We start from the raw sequence: 17453 nt of genomic DNA, 5'->3' as shown, positions 1-17453 counted from the left end.
TTTAGGAAGTGGTTGACCTCCTCTCCCTCACCTTTGTGCAGGCCTTCAGGTCGTCCTGAACTCCATCATCAAGGCCATGGTGCCCCTGCTCCACATCGCCCTGCTGGTGCTCTTCATGATCATCATCTACGCCATCGTGGGGCAGGAGCTCTTCAAGGGCAGGATGCACAAGACCTGCTACTACCTCGGGACAGGTGGGGCTGTGGTGGGGCAGTGCAGCAGAGCTGGCTCTGTGTGGTGCTGGGGGGCCGCAGGGACCCTGTGTTTGCAGAAAGTGTGGTCTGGCCAGCATCATGACTGAGGATGTCTAAAACAGCACCCAGCCAGGTGTGAGGGGTGGTGAAAGGGGCCCAATTAGGGACCCTATAACTGGTGTGAACTATGTAAGAAAAATGACTGGGATAGTTGTTTCCTTTTCCCTCTCTCATTGCTCACCCCCCCTTTTTTTTTTTTTTTGGTTTTGCATGCTTGGAAACTCTGATCTGTGGGTTACTTTTTGTGTTAGTGTCCATGGCTTTCTGAAGTTTTAGCCCAACTCTCAACACATCAATCATTTTGAGGCACAAGCAGCTGTGAGCAAGCCCAGCCCTGCAGCACATGGGTTGTGGTGTCTCCTGCCGGCGCTCCCAGCAGATGGAGCTGAGCAGGGAGCAGTCTGAGGGGACGAGTGTGGGCTGACCTGCTGTGACACCATGGCTTTGCTCCTCAGATGTGATTGCCACGGTGGGCTCGGAGAAGCCAGCACCGTGCACCAGCTCGGGCCACGGGCGGCACTGCAGCATCAATGGCAGCGAGTGCCGCGGCGGCTGGCCCGGGCCCAACAACGGCATCACCCACTTCGACAACTTCGGCTTCGCCATGCTCACTGTCTACCAGTGCATCACCATGGAGGGCTGGACTGAGGTTCTCTACTGGGTATGTGGCTGGGCTTGGAAAGCCAGGTGTCTGCTAAGGAAGGAGGAGCTACCCTTGAAACAGAAAAAGTAAACCCCCTCCCTTCGAATTATTATAATTTTGAAATTAAGGGTTTCTCAGGCAAAATATGGGAGTAGGAATAACAGGTCTTTACTAGGAATATAAAAATTACAAATGCACTAATACAAAACAAACCATCTCCAGAGTCAGAACATGCCCTGACCCCCTGTGTGTCAGGGAGGTGGCAGCAGCCCCATCCCAGGGTGGCTCAGCCCTCCTGCAGTGCCAGCTGTGCTTCTGCTGGAGCAGGATCCTGCACAAGGGGGGAGTTTTCCTCTGGAGCTGCAGGGCTGGGGGAGATGGGCCTGGGCTCCTCTGGGAATGCAGTGGGAAGAAAGCTGCTCCTCTGGGAATGCAGTGGGGAAGAAAGCTGCTCCTCTGGGAATGCAGTGGGGAGAAAGCTGCTCCTCTGGGAATGCAGTGGGAAGAAAGCTGCTCCTCTGGGAATGCAGTGGGCAAAGGCTGCTGTGCTGTTCCCAGGTCAGATTGTATCCAGGTAGGAATTCTGGGCTCCTCCCCTGGGCAGAGCAGCTCCCCATGGGATGATGGAATTCTCTCAGCTGTTCAGGGACACTCACTGGCCATGAACAGAAGATAATTAATAATTAATGGCCCATGAACAGCAGAGATCTCATGGAGGGAGGATTTGCCATGGGAGAGATAAAGAAAAGTGGCCAATGAGCAGCAGATAGCTGCACCAGCTCTGACAGATGGGAATAGAATGCACACCCCCATTTCCAACCTAAGACAACAGGAGATTGCTCCAGCTCCGACCCTGTGAAGGGGCATGGGCCAGACACAGCAATGACTGGAGGATGCTCCTCCAGCAAAGCCCATGTGTTGCAGTCCTTGGGAGACAGTCAAGCTGAAGCTTAAGCTTGGGGCTGATGTTTAAATCTGCTCCCAAAATGTTTGGGTCTGGATCTAAACCAGACACAGTTCTAGGCAGCCAGGGCTTGGATCCAGGTTTATGTGCCAGCATCCCAAGCACTCTCTTGGAGGGGATAAAGATCCCAGAGACTATTGAGGGGCTCTAAGGGGAATCAGATGGAGGACAGTGCCTTCAGAATATTTCACCTTGCATTTTTTTTTTTTTTTTTTTTTGCCAGGTAAATGATGCCATGGGGAATGAATGGCCCTGGATCTACTTTGTCAGCCTTATCTTGCTTGGCTCCTTCTTTGTGCTCAACCTGGTGCTGGGGGTGCTCAGTGGGTAAGTGCCACCCTATCCTTTCTGCTAGCAGAGGAGTTTTAACTGGTTTCAACTATACAGGAAAAAAAGCCTAGAAAAGGTCTGTTCTTTTCCCTCTCTCACTCCTCACCCTTTTTGTTTTGCATGCTTAGAAACTCTGATCTGTGAGTTACTTTTTGTGTTAGTGTCCATGGCTTTCTGAAGTTTTAGCCCAGCTCTCAACACATCAATCATTTTGAGGCACAAGCAGCTGTGAGCAAGCCCAGCCCTGCAGCACATGGGTTGTGGTGTCTTCTGCCGACGCTCGCGGCAGATGGAGCTGAGCAGGGAGCATGGCTGTGGGTCTGGACACTCCTCACGGGTACCTCAGCTTCCTTCCTGCTGTGAACACACAGTTTTCTCATGGCCAGCCCAAGGAGAACATCTTTGATGAGTGCAAGGGATCCAAGGGAAGGATTGTTAGTCTAATTACTGCTTCAGCAGTCTCATCCAAGTACACCAATGAGCTGTCATCAGTCTGTCATGACAATCTAGGCCAAATTCAATTAGTGTTAATTCCCCCAGTAGTACAGTTAAAACCTGAGATGTTACACTCAACCTCCCATGCATTGCTGCGGGACTGCTGCTGTCCCAGTTTTGTTGCTGGGAAGTATATGTTGTCCTGAGAAGTGAGGGGGGCTTTTCTCCTCAGGTCTGTGTAGGGTCAGGGTCTTTTTTATATGTTTCAGTCCTTGTTTGTGCAAGTGGATCAGACTCATCACCTCTACTAGTTCACAGGGTTAGTTCTACCCTAATTACTTGGATTTGTTAAGCTTCTTTTATGACAAGAACCATGCCACTGTAGCATTAAAACAAATTGGGTGTTACTAGAACTAAAATGAGTTTAAAAGCACAAGAGAAACCACAGGAACCTGATGGTTGCATAGAGCTGACTGTAACTGCAGGACAAGCTGGACTATAGTCATCTGATCATGGAGTAAGTTGCTGGCACGGTAAATGTTCTGAAATATTTTTCCAAATGCAACTAAATTATGTTTGAGATCAGGAAAATTATTGTTGTAGTGTCTGAGACCTCTTACAAACACATGGCAGCACCAACATAGCTGGGCAGCAGGCCTACAGTCCTGCCAGACACCAGAGGAGAAAAGAAATTCATTGAAAGAGAGCAGAAGCGTGGGCAAGGACAATGGCAGACCTGTCCTTTTGGTGTTACCATGAAAAGAGTGTCCAGTTTACCTGCCATGCCATGAGCTCACCTTCTCCATTTGGACAGCTAGGGGCAACTTTTTGCTTCCCAGGGGGGTGAGACCCCACTCTGCTGAGGAACTGTCCTGGCCTAGTGTCAGTTGGCCTGTCCAGCTGGAGCAGCCTGCAGTGAGAAGCTCCCAAAGAGCAGCAGTGGTGGGGAAGGAGCCCTGCCTGCCATCAGGCATCAGGTGGTGGGCCCCCCAACCTTGCCAAGAAGGAGAAAAGTCACTGGAGCAGTGTAGTGTCAGTGCTGGTGTGTCTTGGTTTGAAAAGCCAGGTGTCTGCTAAGGAAGGCAGGAACCTCCTCTGAAATGGGAAATATAACCCTCCCTCCCTCTGAATTATTATAATTTTGAAATTAAGGTGCTCTCAGGCAAAGATACGGGAGTAGGAATAACAGTTCTTTACTAGAAAGACTAAAAATATAAATGCAAAAAACTAAAAATATAAATGCAATAGTACAAAAAAACTCACTGCCAGAGTCAGAACATGACCTGACCACCTGTGTGTCAGGGAGGTGGCAGCAGCCCCATCCCAGGGTGGCTCAGCCCTCCTGCAGTGCCAGCTGTGCTTCTGCTGGAGCAGGATCCTGCACAAGGGGGGAGTTTTCCTCTGGAGCTCCAGGGCTGGGGGAGATGGGCCTGGGCTCCTCTGGGAATGCAGTGGGGCAGAAAGCTGCTCCTCTGGGAATGCAGTGGGAAGAAAGCTGCTCCTCTGGGAATGCAGTGGGGAAGAAAGCTGCTCCTCTGGGAATGCAGGGGGCAAAGGCTGCTGCGCTGTTCCCAGGTCAGATTGTATCCAGGTAGGAATTCTGGGCTCCTCCCCTGGGCGGAGCATCTCCCCATGGGATGATGGAATTTTCTCAGCCATGCAGGGTCACTCACTGGCCATGAACAGAAGATAATTAATAATTAATGGCCCATGAACAGCAGAGATCTCGTGGAGGGAGTTTTGGCTGTGGGAGAGATAAAGAAAAGTGCCCAATGAACAGCAGAGAACTGCCCCAGCTCTGACAGATGGGGATGAATGCACACCCCCATTTCCAACTTAGGAGAGGGTAGCAGGGTATTTCAGGGCTTTCCTACAAGGCCTGGCCTGGCACAGAGCTGTGGTTCCTGAGGGTTCCTGAGTTCCTCGGGCCATCCCTGAGCCTCTGCTGCTGGCCTGGTCGCAGGGAGTTCACCAAGGAGCGTGAGAAGGCCAAGTCGCGGGGCACCTTCCAGAAGCTGCGGGAGAAGCAGCAGCTGGAGGAGGATCTGAAGGGCTACATGGACTGGATCACCCACGCAGAGGTCATGGACAGCGATCGGGCCAGGGGAGAAGGTACCAGCTCTGCATGCTCACAGACCTTGAGCCTGAGGGTTGGGTTCCTAATGCTGACCACCTAGAGAGGCAAGGTGGGAATCTTTGAAGAACTCACAAAGACTCATTTTGCCTGAAAACCCATGAAACAAAATGCTTTGACTTCTGCAGGACAGTTTCCTTCTTCTTTTTTTTCACATTTCCTGAATAATTTGGTTGAATCTGACCCAAACTAGCAATAATTTATCCCTGATGGTAAATTTCCACTTCAACCACGGTGTTTAATACTTGCAGACCACAAGCAAGGCCTGAGTCTCCTTTGGCAAGCGGGGCTGAAAAAGCCATGAGGAGCGTGTACCCTTGGTGTGCAGGGATACAGTGCAGGCCACAAGCTCTCACACTAGCAGATGCATGAATTTCTTGCCATCACTTGACAATTTCAAGGTATTAGAAGTGGCTCAGGGAAGGAGGTGGATGTGCAGGCATGCAGCCAAAAGCTCAGGAAAGTCTGGGGAGCTCTACCACAGAGCCACAGGGTTTGCTGTGCCACCCTGCCTGGTGAAAGCACTTTTGATGCCTCAAGCTGAGTGATGTATGTGTGCAAAGAGCCTTGGGAAGCAGTGGGACAGACAAAACGCCTCTTCCAGAGCTGTGGCCCGTGTTCTGTTCAGCCTTTGCTCAGATCCCAACTGGCCCCAGTTTTCTCCTACTTGCTGCTGTCCCTCTCTGGGCTGCTGCTGCTCCTCCTGCAGGGCAGGAGTTTCTCATGCCTCTTGCTTGGTTTGCAGCTGACCCTCAAAGCCTTCTGCCCAAACTTTGGTTGCAGACTCCCTGGGATGGCATTGCTTGGTGGGGATTATTCACTTCTGGTGGGGAAGCTCTTCCTGGTGGACTTCTGGAAGAGGCTCCCTCCCACATGTTCTTCCCAAGGGCTCCAAAAAAAAGCCTGTAATGTCATTCCTTCTAGGTATGATGCCATCGGATGAAGGAGGGTCAGAGACAGAGAGCCTGTATGAAATTGAGGGCATGAACAAGTGGATTCTCTACTTGTGAGTATGTTCTGACTGAACCATCTTCTTGCACCTGGGCTTCCACTGTCTCTCACTTGCTAGCCCAACTAGGCCAGGCTTTCCTGGTCAGGCCCCAGTTTTTGGCAGAAGACAGGGACTGGGGAAGATGCAAACATTGGGGCAGCAAACAGGGAATTTGGCTATGGTACTGGCAAAAAGCTGCTCATGGTGAGCAATGTCTCTGCTGTGGGAGCAGACTCCCAGCATCCTCCCATGGCCTGTGCAGCACGGTGTGTAATTTAGGAGCTGTGCCTGCAAGCTCCCTTGGAGAGGGGCTAGAGGCCAAAATTCAGCCAGGAGGGCGAATGAGCTGCAGTGCCTGAGTGAATGCACCAAGTTCCAGGGCAGGCTGTGGTCCTTGTCCCTTTTCAGGGAGGGAGCAGGGGTGGCTTTGCCCTGCAGGCACAGCCCAAGGGGCTGGGTCTGGCCCACTGGCCACTCTGCTGATCCTCTGCCATCTCTGCAGCCGTCAGTGGAGGCGTTGGAACCGAATGTTTCGTAGGAAATGCAGGGATGTGGTGAAGTCCAAGTTCTTCTACTGGCTTGTCATCCTGATGGTGGCACTGAACACGCTCTCCATCGCCTCTGAGCACCACTTCCAGCCAGAATGGCTGACACGGGTGCAAGGTGAGCAAAGAGCCTGGGAGAGGAGGACCCAGGACACCTTGCAGCCCCAGAGAGCTGTGTGAGCTCCTGCTGTGAGTGCACAGCCACACTGGCACGGCACAGAGGCTCTCAGGCACACGCTGAGTGTGTGTGTGTGGTCCTTGTTGTCACCCAGCTCACACTGACCATGCTCTGTGCCCTTAGGGACACGGTCCTGCGTGGTGAGCACACCCAGAGCGTGTGCATTGGCATCTCTGCACACATGGCACGCACGCAGGCTGGGCAGTTCCACACATTTGTGCGTGCAGCCCCACTGACTGCACCTGCACACACCCACACACACCCAGGGGCACAGGGAGCACAGGTGTGCACACACACACACACACTGAGAGGCACACAGAGCACAGGTGTGCACACACACACTCACACCCAGGGGCACAGGGAGCAGAGGTGTGCACACACACCCCTCACACTCAGAGGCACAGGGAGCACAGGTGTGCACACACACACACACTCAGAGGCACACGGAGCACAGGTGTGCACACACACGCACTGAGAGGCACACGGAGCACAGGTGTGCACACACACAGTGAGAGGCACACAGAGTACAGGTGTGCACACACACCCCTCACACTGAGAGGCACAGGGAGCACAGGTGTGCACACACACACACACAGAGGCACACAGAGCACAGGTGTGCACACACACACACTGAGAGGCACACAGAGCACAGGTGTGCACACACACACACACACAGTGGCACACGGAGCACAGATGTGCACACACACACACACTGAGAGGCACACGGAGCACAGGTGTGCACACACACACACACTGAGAGGCACAGGGAGCACAGGTGTGCACACACACACACACTGAGAGGCACACGGAGCACAGGTGTGCACACACACACTCAGAGGCACAGGGTGCACAAATGTGCACACACACACACACAGAGGCACACGGAGCACAGGTGTGCACACACACACACTGAGAGGCACAGGGAGCACAGGTGTGCAGATACACACACTCAGAGGCACACGGAGCATAGGTGTGCACACACACACACACACACACACTGAGAGGCACAGGAGGCACAGGTGTGCACACACACACTCAGAGGCACAGGGTGCACAGGTGTACAGACAAACACAGCTCAGCCCCTCATACCCACACACAGCCCAGGTGTCCACCCTGCACGGGTTCGTGTGCACCATACAGGTGTGTGCTCACACACACAGGCACGCAGCTGCACATCACCCTCTCATCTTCCTCCCCTGGGTGGTCCCCAAAAACAACAGCTCGGGGCTCGGGGGAGGGTGAGCAGCCCTGCCCTGTTCCCTGGCTGCCCAGCCGTGCTGGGGTTGAGGTCCCTGCTCTGACAGGCTGCATCTCCCACCCCAGACAATGCCAACCGGCTGCTGCTCGCCCTCTTTGTGGCCGAGATGCTGCTGAAGATGTACGCGCTGGGGCTGCGCCAGTACTTCATGTCGCTCTTCAACCGCTTCGACTGCTTCGTGGTGTGCTCGGGGATCCTGGAGACCATCCTCGTGGAGCTTGGCACCTTGTCCCCTCTGGGCATCTCCGTGCTGCGCTGCATCCGCCTCCTCCGCATCTTCAAGATCACCAGGTTGGGGAGGGAGCTGTGTGGGTGCTGGCGGCTCAGGGTGCCCGGGCGTCCCTCTCAGTTCTGGGGCATCGCTGGCCCTGTCCCCAGGGGAGGCTGCAGCCTGGACAGAGCTGGGAGCTGCTGGGCAGAGCAACAAGGCCAAGCTGGGGTTTGTCTCCAGGACGTGGTTTGACTGGGAGTGGAGAGTAGGACAGAGCTGAGACCCCACTCTAGCTCCGAGCTCTAGGATGTTGTGGGCCAGGACTCCTGGCTCTTCTTTGTGGCCCCAACCCACTGTGTGTTCACCCCTCTTCCCCATCCTGCTTGCTGGTGCTCTGTGCAGGCAGCAATGTTATCTTACTTCTCACACCATGCCTGCAGCTTCATTTCTTCCTCCTGGAGCCTGCCTGGAGCAGTCCCAGAGCCCAGCCTGGGTCCAGAGTCCCCCTTTTTGGGCTGCTGGCACATCACCTTGGTCTGTTTGGCTGGGTTCCCTGTGCCTGCCTGCTCCTGCCCACAGTCTTCCCCACTCTTTCACCTCCCACGTGCCTCTGTCTCTCCTCTTCCCAGGTATTGGACATCTTTGAGCAACCTGGTGGCCTCTCTGCTCAACTCAGTCCGCTCCATTGCCTCTCTGCTCCTCCTCCTCTTCCTCTTCATCATAGTTTTTGCCCTGCTGGGCATGCAGCTCTTTGGGGGCAAGTTTGATTTCGAGGACATGAAAGTGCGGCGCAGCACGTTTGACAACTTTCCCCAGGCCCTCATCAGTGTCTTCCAGGTTTGGGGCTGTGGGAAGGGCAGTGGGGGCTGGGGGTCTCACTTCGGCTGTGGGTCTCCAGGCAGGAGTTAGGACTCAAGGGAATGTGGGTTTGAGGGGGTTTGAGACAGGAACAGGGAAATGCAGCTGGAGTTGTGAGGAGTAGTTCAGGTTCAGGGCTGAGCAGAAAGGAGGATTTGACCATGAAGGGTAGGATCAGTCTGTGGGGTTCTGTCATGCTCTGTTGTGGATGCTCTTAAGTCTTTATTCCTGCTCTGCTCCCAGATCCTGACCGGGGAGGACTGGAATTCAATCATGTACGACGGGATCATGGCCTACGGGGGCCCGTCCTTTCCTGGCATGCTGGTCTGCATCTACTTCATCATCCTCTTTGTCTGTGGGAACTGTATCCTCTGCCTGCAAAGCCGGGCCCAGGCCCCATAGCACCAACTGCATAGGGCTGGGCAGGGGGGAAGCAGGGGCTCCCCTCAGTGTTCACTGCTTGCCTTGAGCTTTACGGTTGTGAAGAGCAGTGGAATAAACCACGGGCTTCAGGGCTTGCACTGGTGGTGGCTGAAGGCTGGGGACTGAAGGAAAGCTTATCTGGAGCAGGTCTGGATGTGTGGCAGGCAGAGATTCAGCCAGAGAGGGCAGCCAGCTCAGAACTCAGTGCTCACAAGGGGTGGATGCTGGTCAGGGATCACCAGCCAGGGTTATCACAAGGGCTAAGCTCCAGGAAGGTTTCTAAGGGCACCCTGGAAACCATGAATGGCTCCAGACAGAAATCACACCCGTGTCCTTAGCACTGTTCCTCCAGATATCCTCCTCAATGTGTTCCTGGCCATCGCAGTCGATAACCTGGCCGAGGCTGAGAGCCTGACCTTGGCCCAGAAGGCCAAAGCAGAGGAGCGCAAACGGCGGAAGATGTCCAGGTGGGTGCTGCCATCCCTGCCCGTGGCAGCTCCCAAACGAGCTGTCTGGGTGTGAGGGGACACAATGACTTTTCCCATGGCCCCTGCCCAGACCTCAGTTCCTGCTCTGCCCTCCTCTCTGCTTAGAGGTTACCCAGAGAAGACCGAAGAGGAGAAGCAGACGCTGGCAAAGAAACTGGAGCAGAAAGTAAAGGGAGAAGGGATTCCCACAACAGCCAAGGTCAGTTCTGGTGGAGGTGAGCCTTGGAGAGCTCCTGGGGGGTGCCCTGGCTCCTCCTGCCACCAGCCAGGAGCGACAAAGGCTTGGAGCCAGTCTGGGTCTGGCCTCTTGAGCAGAATCACGGCTTGCCATAGCATCCACTGGTGGTGGGTGCTCTTGGTGATGGGGGCTCCTGGGGCCAGGCAGGACATGTTGAAACAGCTCCATTGCTGGGGATCCTTTTTCTCCAATGCACTTCCTTGGCCACAGCCAGTTGCCAGGGGCTGACATGGTCTGGTGCACACCAGTGTGGAGTGGAGCACAGCAAGTCAGCAGCATCCCAGGTCTCCCTTATGTCCACACCAGCACCTCCCACATGCAAACACCTCTGTTCAGCCGTGCTGGCTGTGGTGAGCTGCCTCTGAGAAGCATCTGGCCAGCAGCTACATTCCTATCCACTTTCCAGAGGTGCTTTTAGAAACTCAGGAGTTGCCCCCTATCTTATTTCCCCCCTGGCATATTTGCATGGCTCCAGGCTCTTGCCCAGCACACATTCCTATTTCCCATCCTCTTTGCTTCGATTGCAGCATCCCCTCAGCAGGTTCCAACCTGGGCCAGCACTCTGTGTGCTTGCTGCTGCATGGGCCCAATGCAGAGATGCTGCTTGTCACACATGGCTTCCAAGATGAGAGGCTCTGCCCAACTGGCACATGCAGCTGCACATCCTCCTCTCTGTCTCTCCTTGTTTCAGTTGAAAGTGGACGAATTTGAATCCAATGTCAATGAGATCAAAGACCCCTACCCTTCTGCAGACTTCCCAGGTAAGGCATGTGCCTGGCAGGGCAGCAGGAAGGCTGAGGAGGCACTGCAGAGGGATGGTGTGTGAGGAGCAAAGGATGCAGTGAACTTTCAGCAGTGGGGTGCTGAGGTCCTTCTGGCTTGCATGCCTAATCAGGATCATGGGATCGGAAGATTGTCCATAAGGCCATATTCCTCCTCCCTCTCTGCATGATTATTTTCTTTTCTCTTTTCATGGTCACTCTACAGGTGATGATGAGGAAGATGAGCCTGAAATCCCCCTGAGTCCTCGGCCACGTCCCCTTGCAGAGCTACAGCTGAAGGAGAAGGCTGTGCCCATGCCCGAAGCCAGCTCATTCTTCATCTTCAGCCCAACCAACAAGTAGGCACTGCCCCTTCTCCCTGCCCTGTAGGGCCAGGCATGGCCCGGGTGTCTCTGGCACCAGCTGTTCACAGCAGGGTCTTGTTTGAGCTTGTCAACCAGTTCTGAAGGGAGCCAGCTCATAGGGAAAAGCCTTCTGTGTGGAAGGACTGGTACAAACATCCTTCCATGCCTTCCTGTCCTCAGGGTTTAGCCACAGCCCTCTGCCAGGCTGCCACTACCCTGTCTGATGCCCCTCTGGCCCCTTGCAGCATCCCATGGCATTTCTGTCCCTGGCAGGTTTCGGGTGCTGTGCCACAGAACTGTTAATGCCACCTGGTTCACCAACTTCATCCTGCTCTTCATCCTGCTCAGCAGCATTTCCCTGGCAGCTGAGGATCCCATCCGGGCCGAGTCCTTCCGCAACCAGGTGCTCGCAGAGATGTGGGGGTTTGGGATGGGTGGGGGAGACCTCATGGAGGCTCCCAGCGCCCCAGGAAGCAGGGATTTACTTGCCAGGTGCTTTTCCTAGGCTGGGATGCCAACCTTGCCTCTGGCAGGAGGTGCTGGATGTGCTTTCCATCCAGGACAAGGTTTTACTGCTCCATGTCTTAGTTTACTTCTGGGTGAAAAGATCCACCTGACAGGGTGTGCAAGATTAATTTGGTTTGAAACTGTGGTGGCTTACTGGGGAAGGAGACATGCTGTGAGGCAGCAAACTGGACCTCTGGCATGTGCAGTGCCCTGGAATGCTGCTGGCATGCAGCCATGGGAGCCACAGCTTCGGTCCTTCAAGGTACCATTGGGTCTCCAGGGCCTGGGGGATCTCACGTGAGGCAGCTTCCCAGGGCAGTTGGGGTTTTGGGGATCAGATGCTTTCAGGTGGAACTCACCTGGCAAGGGAGAGCTTTGTCCCAGCTGCAGGTTGGATCATGCACTGGAGAAAATCAGCAAAGCTGGGGAAAGTTCTGGAGCCTTCTTGGTACTGGGTTTAGGGACTGTTGAGCTAGGTGGCCTCCCCAGTCCGCAGAGTGGGCAACTTCAGGATGTTTGAGCACACTGAAGCATTTCCCATGTCACCCAAGTCTCATCCTGTGCTGGTGTCTCTGTCCCCAGATTCTTGGATACTTTGACATTGGTTTCACCTCTGTCTTCACAGTTGAAATTGTCTTGAAGGTGAGTCCGTGGTTTTGCCATGAGCATGGCCTAGCACATAGGTCTATGTGGATGTGACAGGTTAGTCAGAGACAGAAACAGATAACGTTCCCAGGCATCATCCTAGGAAAGTTGTGAGAAAGCTCAGAGGAAGAATTAAAACAATTCTTATCTTAATCTCTACACCTAGTGTTTGTGAACGTGTAGAATATTTATACGTGGTGTTTATAAAAAAATATTTCACCAAAAAGTGTTATTCCTAATTAACCAATAGTATAAAAGTGTTATTTATAAACCAATCAAGTTCTAAGTGAACAATCCTACCTATAAATATGTAAAGTTCCTATTAAATCTCACTTTATACCTTTCATTCATAAGAGTCAACATCGCCTTTCTTCAAGCATTTCTAACTCAATGGTGACAGGTCTAGACTTTTGTGGCTGTGGACACTCACACTCCTTAGGCATTCATGCTCCTGAAGGTCTCAGGGAGGAGAAACTCCCAGCTGACCTCCTGGAGAGTTCCTTCATGCCATCTGGGTGGTGACTTGTCCCAGAGGCTGTGTGTCCTCTCCAGTGAGGTCAGGCAGCTAAGCCAGCTGGGCTGTGACATGGGGACACATCAGCCATGGCACTGGCACACCAAAAAGAAAAAGAGACAAAGAGAAAGCAGTGAAAATCTGTGGACAAAAGTCACAGCCCAAGCTGCTGCCACATGTTGTTCCACTCCAAGGGTCTTTACTATTTTCTACTTTAATTTGCTGACTGACTGGGAGAGTTTTGTCTCCAGCCAGTGCTGCACAGAGGGTTTCCACCTGAAGCCAGCTTCCTGCCTGGCTGCAGAGGTCTGAGCAGGGTCTGCCTTGTCCACCCTTCCTCCTATAGAGGAACCATTCCCCTGAGCCCTGTCCAGCCTCTTTCCTAACTCCTTCTGCTCCCCAGATGACAACCTACGGTGCTTTCCTGCACAAAGGCTCCTTCTGCAGGAACTCCTTCAATATCCTTGACTTACTGGTGGTCGCTGTCTCCCTCATCTCCATGGGATTTGAGTAAGCATCTCCACGTGCCACAGAGTGGGCACTGGGCTGTTGGGGCAGCTGGGGATGGTGGAGGAGCAGCCAGCCAAATGTTCATCATGTCATGTTTGGGGGACATGGGCATGGACTGGGAGGCATGCCCTCAAACTGGTCAAGGAGGTCAAAGGGCACATCTTTGGGCAGGAATTCAGTTTGGATCTGCTTTCTCCAGCTGCCAGAGTCACTTGGCCTCATGTGAGGTGATGGCCATCCCTTGTCCCTCGCTGCTGGCCCCAGCCTGCCCTCCTTGGCTGCTTGGTGGGGTTGTACCAGCCTAGCCTGGGCAGGGAAGTGGCCCCACCTCAGCTGTACCTTCCTGCCCAGGTCCAGTACGATCTCTGTGGTGAAGATCCTGCGGGTGCTGAGGGTGCTGAGGCCTCTGCGAGCCATTAACAGGGCGAAGGGGCTGAAGGTAAGGGAGAGGCTGGGACAGGGGGACCTCCTCCCACGGCAGCCCTACAGGAGGTTCTGTGGCAGGCATCGTGCCCTGCTCCCAGCTCCCACCACCCATCTGTGGAAGGGGTCTGCCCAATCCCTCTGCTCTCGGCAGGCTCCCACTCTTCCTGGGGTGGGAGGGTGTGGGACACAGAGCAGGGGCCTGCCCCAGCTGTGGTCACATCTGCATTGTCCTCCACCTCTGCAGCACGTGGTCCAGTGCGTGTTCGTGGCCATCAAGACCATTGGCAACATTGTGGTTGTCACGACGTTGCTGCAGTTCATGTTTGCCTGCATTGGAGTTCAGCTCTTCAAGGTGAGCTCAGGTGGGCAGGAGGGACCTTCTGCTCAAGCACATCCTGGCCAGGCTCTCCTGGACATCCCCCTGGGGATGGTGCCTGCCAGTGCTGGGTCAGCACAGGCTGTGCTCTCCGCGGTCTGCGAGATGAGCCACAGAAGAGCCTGCAGTGAGAGGAGGGCAGGAAGCACCCAGGTCCAGACAGCACCTGTAAAGGACTGCCTCGCCTCCCTTCATGCCTCAGTTTCCTCTTTCTAAGGCAGGAGGCACTTCTGACTGATTTCCTCTGTGCTTTGGTTGTGGAGGGTTTCCTTTCTCACAGCACCGCTCCTGCTCTCTGGGCCTTGGCTGCTCTGAGGCAGAGCTGGCCCTGGCTGAGCTCAGTTTTGTTCTAATAACTGGGCTAAAACTCTGAGCTGATGTGGGAAGAGCTTTCAGGACACCCAGCAGACTGAGCAGACCTGTCAGCATACCTTAGTTTTTTGTTAATTCTCTGGGTACTGCTTTCTTCCCTGTTTTCCAGAGAGCTGACTCCCAGATAGGGTGAGCTAGGCAGGCCTCAGCTCAGGGCCGTGGAGGGTTTGTTCCCATCTCCAGGCAGTGTTCCTTGGTCTCAGCCTGGGACTGACCCCAGCTCTGCCCTGCCTCTGGAAATGCCTTGTGAACTGGCTGGTGCTGGGCACGGCGGGGAGCCCAGGGCCAGAGTCTGCATCCAGGTGGTGACGGGGGACTGACTGAGGGCTGGGAAATGTCAAAACTCCCCAGGGCTTCTAAGGTCAAAGCAACACCATGGCCACTTCTGGTGTCTGTTGAATGCAGGGCAAGTTCTACAGGTGCACAGACCCATCCAAGCTGACGGAGAAGGAGTGCAGGTAAGAGCTCTCTGCAGCGCCCAGGTGGGCAGTGGGCAGGGATGGGAGCTGGGGGATGTGGTGGGGAATGCTGGTGTTCCTGTGTGGGAGTGTTGCATCCAAAAGATGGACCTGAGGTGTCGTCCCGTGCTCCCTGGGGTAAATCAGGAGCAAGCCCAGGGCTGTGCTCCCCTCCCAGGGCCCGAGGAGGGCCAGGCCCTGCAGCAGCCTGTGGGCTCCATGTCCCCTCTGCTGCAGGGGTCAGTTCATCAACTACGTGGACGCCGACCCCACGCAGATTGAGGTGCAGGACCGTGTCTGGCTGCACAGCGACTTCCACTTCAACAACGTCTTCTCAGCCATGATGTCCCTTTTCACTGTCTCCACCTTCGAGGGCTGGCCAGAGTGAGTCTCTGCTGAGGGGAGGTCTGTGCTGGGAGCAGGGCACTGCTATGGTGTCCTGGATTGAAAAGCCAGGTGTCTGCTAAGGAAGGCAGGAGCCTGCCCTGAAATGGACAATGCAAACCCCCTCCCTCCAAATTATTATAATTTTGAAATTAAGGGGCTCTCAGGCAAAATATGGGAGTAGGAATAACAGGTCTTTACTAGGAATATAAAAATTACAAATGCAATAGTACAAAAAAAAACAACTGCCACAGTCAGAACATGTCCTGAGCCCCTGTGTGTCAGGGAGGTGGCAGCAGCCCCATCCCAGGGTGGCTCAGCCCTCCTGCAGTGCCAGCTGTGCTTCTGCTGGAGCAGGATCCTGCACAAGGGGGGAGTTTTCCTCTGGAGCTCCAGGGCTGGGGGAGATGGGCCTGGGCTCCTCTGGGAATGCAGTGGGGAGAAAGCTGCTCCTCTGGGAATGCAGTGGGAAGAAAGCTGCTCCTCTGGGAATGCAGTGGGGAAGAAAGCTGCTCCTCTGGGAAAACAGGGGGCAAAGGCTGCTGTGCTGTTCCCAGGTCAGATTGGATCCAGGTAGGAATTCTGGGCTCCTCCCTTGGGCAGAGCATCTCCCCATGGGATGATGGAATTTTCTCAGCCATGCAGGGACACTCACTGCCCATGAACAGAAGATAATTAATAATTAATGGCCCATGAACAGAAGAGATCTCGTGGAGGGAGGATTGGCTGTGGGAGAGATAAAGAAAAGTGCCTAATGAACATCAGACCGCTGCCCCAGCTCTGACAGAAAGTGATAAAATACACACCCTCAGCTAACCTGAGACACATGGGCCTTGGCCAGGGTTAAGAAAGAAGAGAAGCAGGGTGAGAAGCAGGACCAGTCACCCTGGCAGTGGCTGTGGAGCTGGCAAGGTTACCCAGGCTGTCCTGTCCCACCATTGTTGGATGTCCCCAAAGCTCTTTGTAACTTTCAAGAGGAGACATGATTTTTCCACCCCAGTTAGGGTTTCTGTTGCCTCGATTTTCCTCTTGTAGGCTGCTGTACATGGCCATTGACACCAATGCTGAGGATGCAGGCCCTATCTACAACTACCGGGTGGAGATTGCAATGTTCTTCATCATCTACATCATCCTCATTGCCTTCTTCATGATGAACATCTTTGTGGGCTTTGTCATCGTCACCTTCCAGGAGCAAGGGGAGAATGAGTACAAGAACTGTGAGCTGGACAAGAATCAGGTAATGGGGCTGCTGGAACAGGACAAGGAGGACCAGCCCTGCATCTGGCACTCCTGGGGCTGGCTGATTTGGATCAGCCCTTCTTTGTGGTGACTCTGCTGACACAAATGGATTGAACCTGCCCCAGGCCTGTTTGCTGCTGGGGCAGGGCCAGCTTGACCCATGTCTGGCACAAAACAAGCCTGAGGGAAGGGCAGAGGGGACCAGGAACAGGGATGGGCCTCCCTGGACTGGTAGGGCGCCCAAAGTGAGCTGGAGCAGAGGGTTGTGCCCAGCTCTGGTCTCTGCAGTGCAACAGCAGCATGGATGTGCTGGAGTGAGTCCAGCAAAGGGCCACTGAGATGGTGGAGGGTCTGGAGCATCTAAGGAGGGTCTGAGAGTCAAGTCTGGTGGTGAGAAGGCTCATAGGAATCTGACCTATGGGTATTAACACCAAGGGGAAGGCATAGAGGAGACTGAGCCAGGCTCTTTTCAGTTGTGCCCAGTGAAAAAATGCAATGGACACAAACTGAAGAAAGCAAGGAATTAAATTTACACATTAAAAAAACCCTTTTTTTTTTTTCTTTTTTTTTTTTTTATGGTGGTGGTGGTTGCCCACCACCCAGAATGGTTGCCCAGAATGGCTGTGAAGCCTCCATCTTTGGAGCTTTTCAAAAGCCAACTGTCCCGAGCAGCATGCTCTAGTTGGCCCTGCTTTGGGCAGGAAACTGTGACTAGACCATCTCCAGAGGTATTTCTGCTGCCAGCCCTTCTGTGATGCTGTCATGCTGTCATTCTGGTTGGGGACAGCAAGGCTGAAGGCAGCAGAAGCATTGGCAGAGGATGTGGGACATGCTGGGGAGGACATTGGGGCAACTAGGGACAACTGCTGGCCCTGGAGTGCTGTCATGCTTCTGCCCTGAGGCAGCACAGGCAGCTTGAGCTGGGGGTGCCAGGGTGATGTGAACC

The 17453-nt window shown here is 54.1% G+C and overlaps 1 protein-coding gene across 1 annotated transcript in view; it reads left to right on the top strand.

Annotated features, from left to right (window-relative positions):
• Positions 1-17453, top strand: part of CACNA1S (calcium voltage-gated channel subunit alpha1 S) — a 54147-nt gene that overhangs the window by 13841 nt on the left and 22853 nt on the right. Inside the window, exons 5-25 of the mRNA XM_030292034.4 lie at positions 42-194; positions 710-915; positions 2085-2188; positions 4590-4738; positions 5685-5766; positions 6254-6414; positions 7798-8023; positions 8573-8780; positions 9045-9165; positions 9577-9691; positions 9818-9911; positions 10642-10711; positions 10938-11070; positions 11350-11479; positions 12166-12225; positions 13146-13252; positions 13604-13691; positions 13923-14030; positions 14832-14884; positions 15122-15268; positions 16304-16505. Of these exons, the coding sequence (XP_030147894.4) occupies positions 42-194; positions 710-915; positions 2085-2188; positions 4590-4738; positions 5685-5766; positions 6254-6414; positions 7798-8023; positions 8573-8780; positions 9045-9165; positions 9577-9691; positions 9818-9911; positions 10642-10711; positions 10938-11070; positions 11350-11479; positions 12166-12225; positions 13146-13252; positions 13604-13691; positions 13923-14030; positions 14832-14884; positions 15122-15268; positions 16304-16505 (2717 nt within the window). The remainder of the gene's footprint in view (positions 1-41; positions 195-709; positions 916-2084; positions 2189-4589; positions 4739-5684; positions 5767-6253; positions 6415-7797; positions 8024-8572; positions 8781-9044; positions 9166-9576; positions 9692-9817; positions 9912-10641; positions 10712-10937; positions 11071-11349; positions 11480-12165; positions 12226-13145; positions 13253-13603; positions 13692-13922; positions 14031-14831; positions 14885-15121; positions 15269-16303; positions 16506-17453) is intronic.

Source organism: Taeniopygia guttata, chromosome 26 (assembly GCF_048771995.1).
Source record: "Taeniopygia guttata chromosome 26, bTaeGut7.mat, whole genome shotgun sequence".
In the NCBI taxonomy this organism is placed as follows: Eukaryota; Metazoa; Chordata; class Aves; order Passeriformes; family Estrildidae; genus Taeniopygia; species Taeniopygia guttata.
This window is presented reverse-complemented; position numbering and strand designations above follow the sequence as displayed.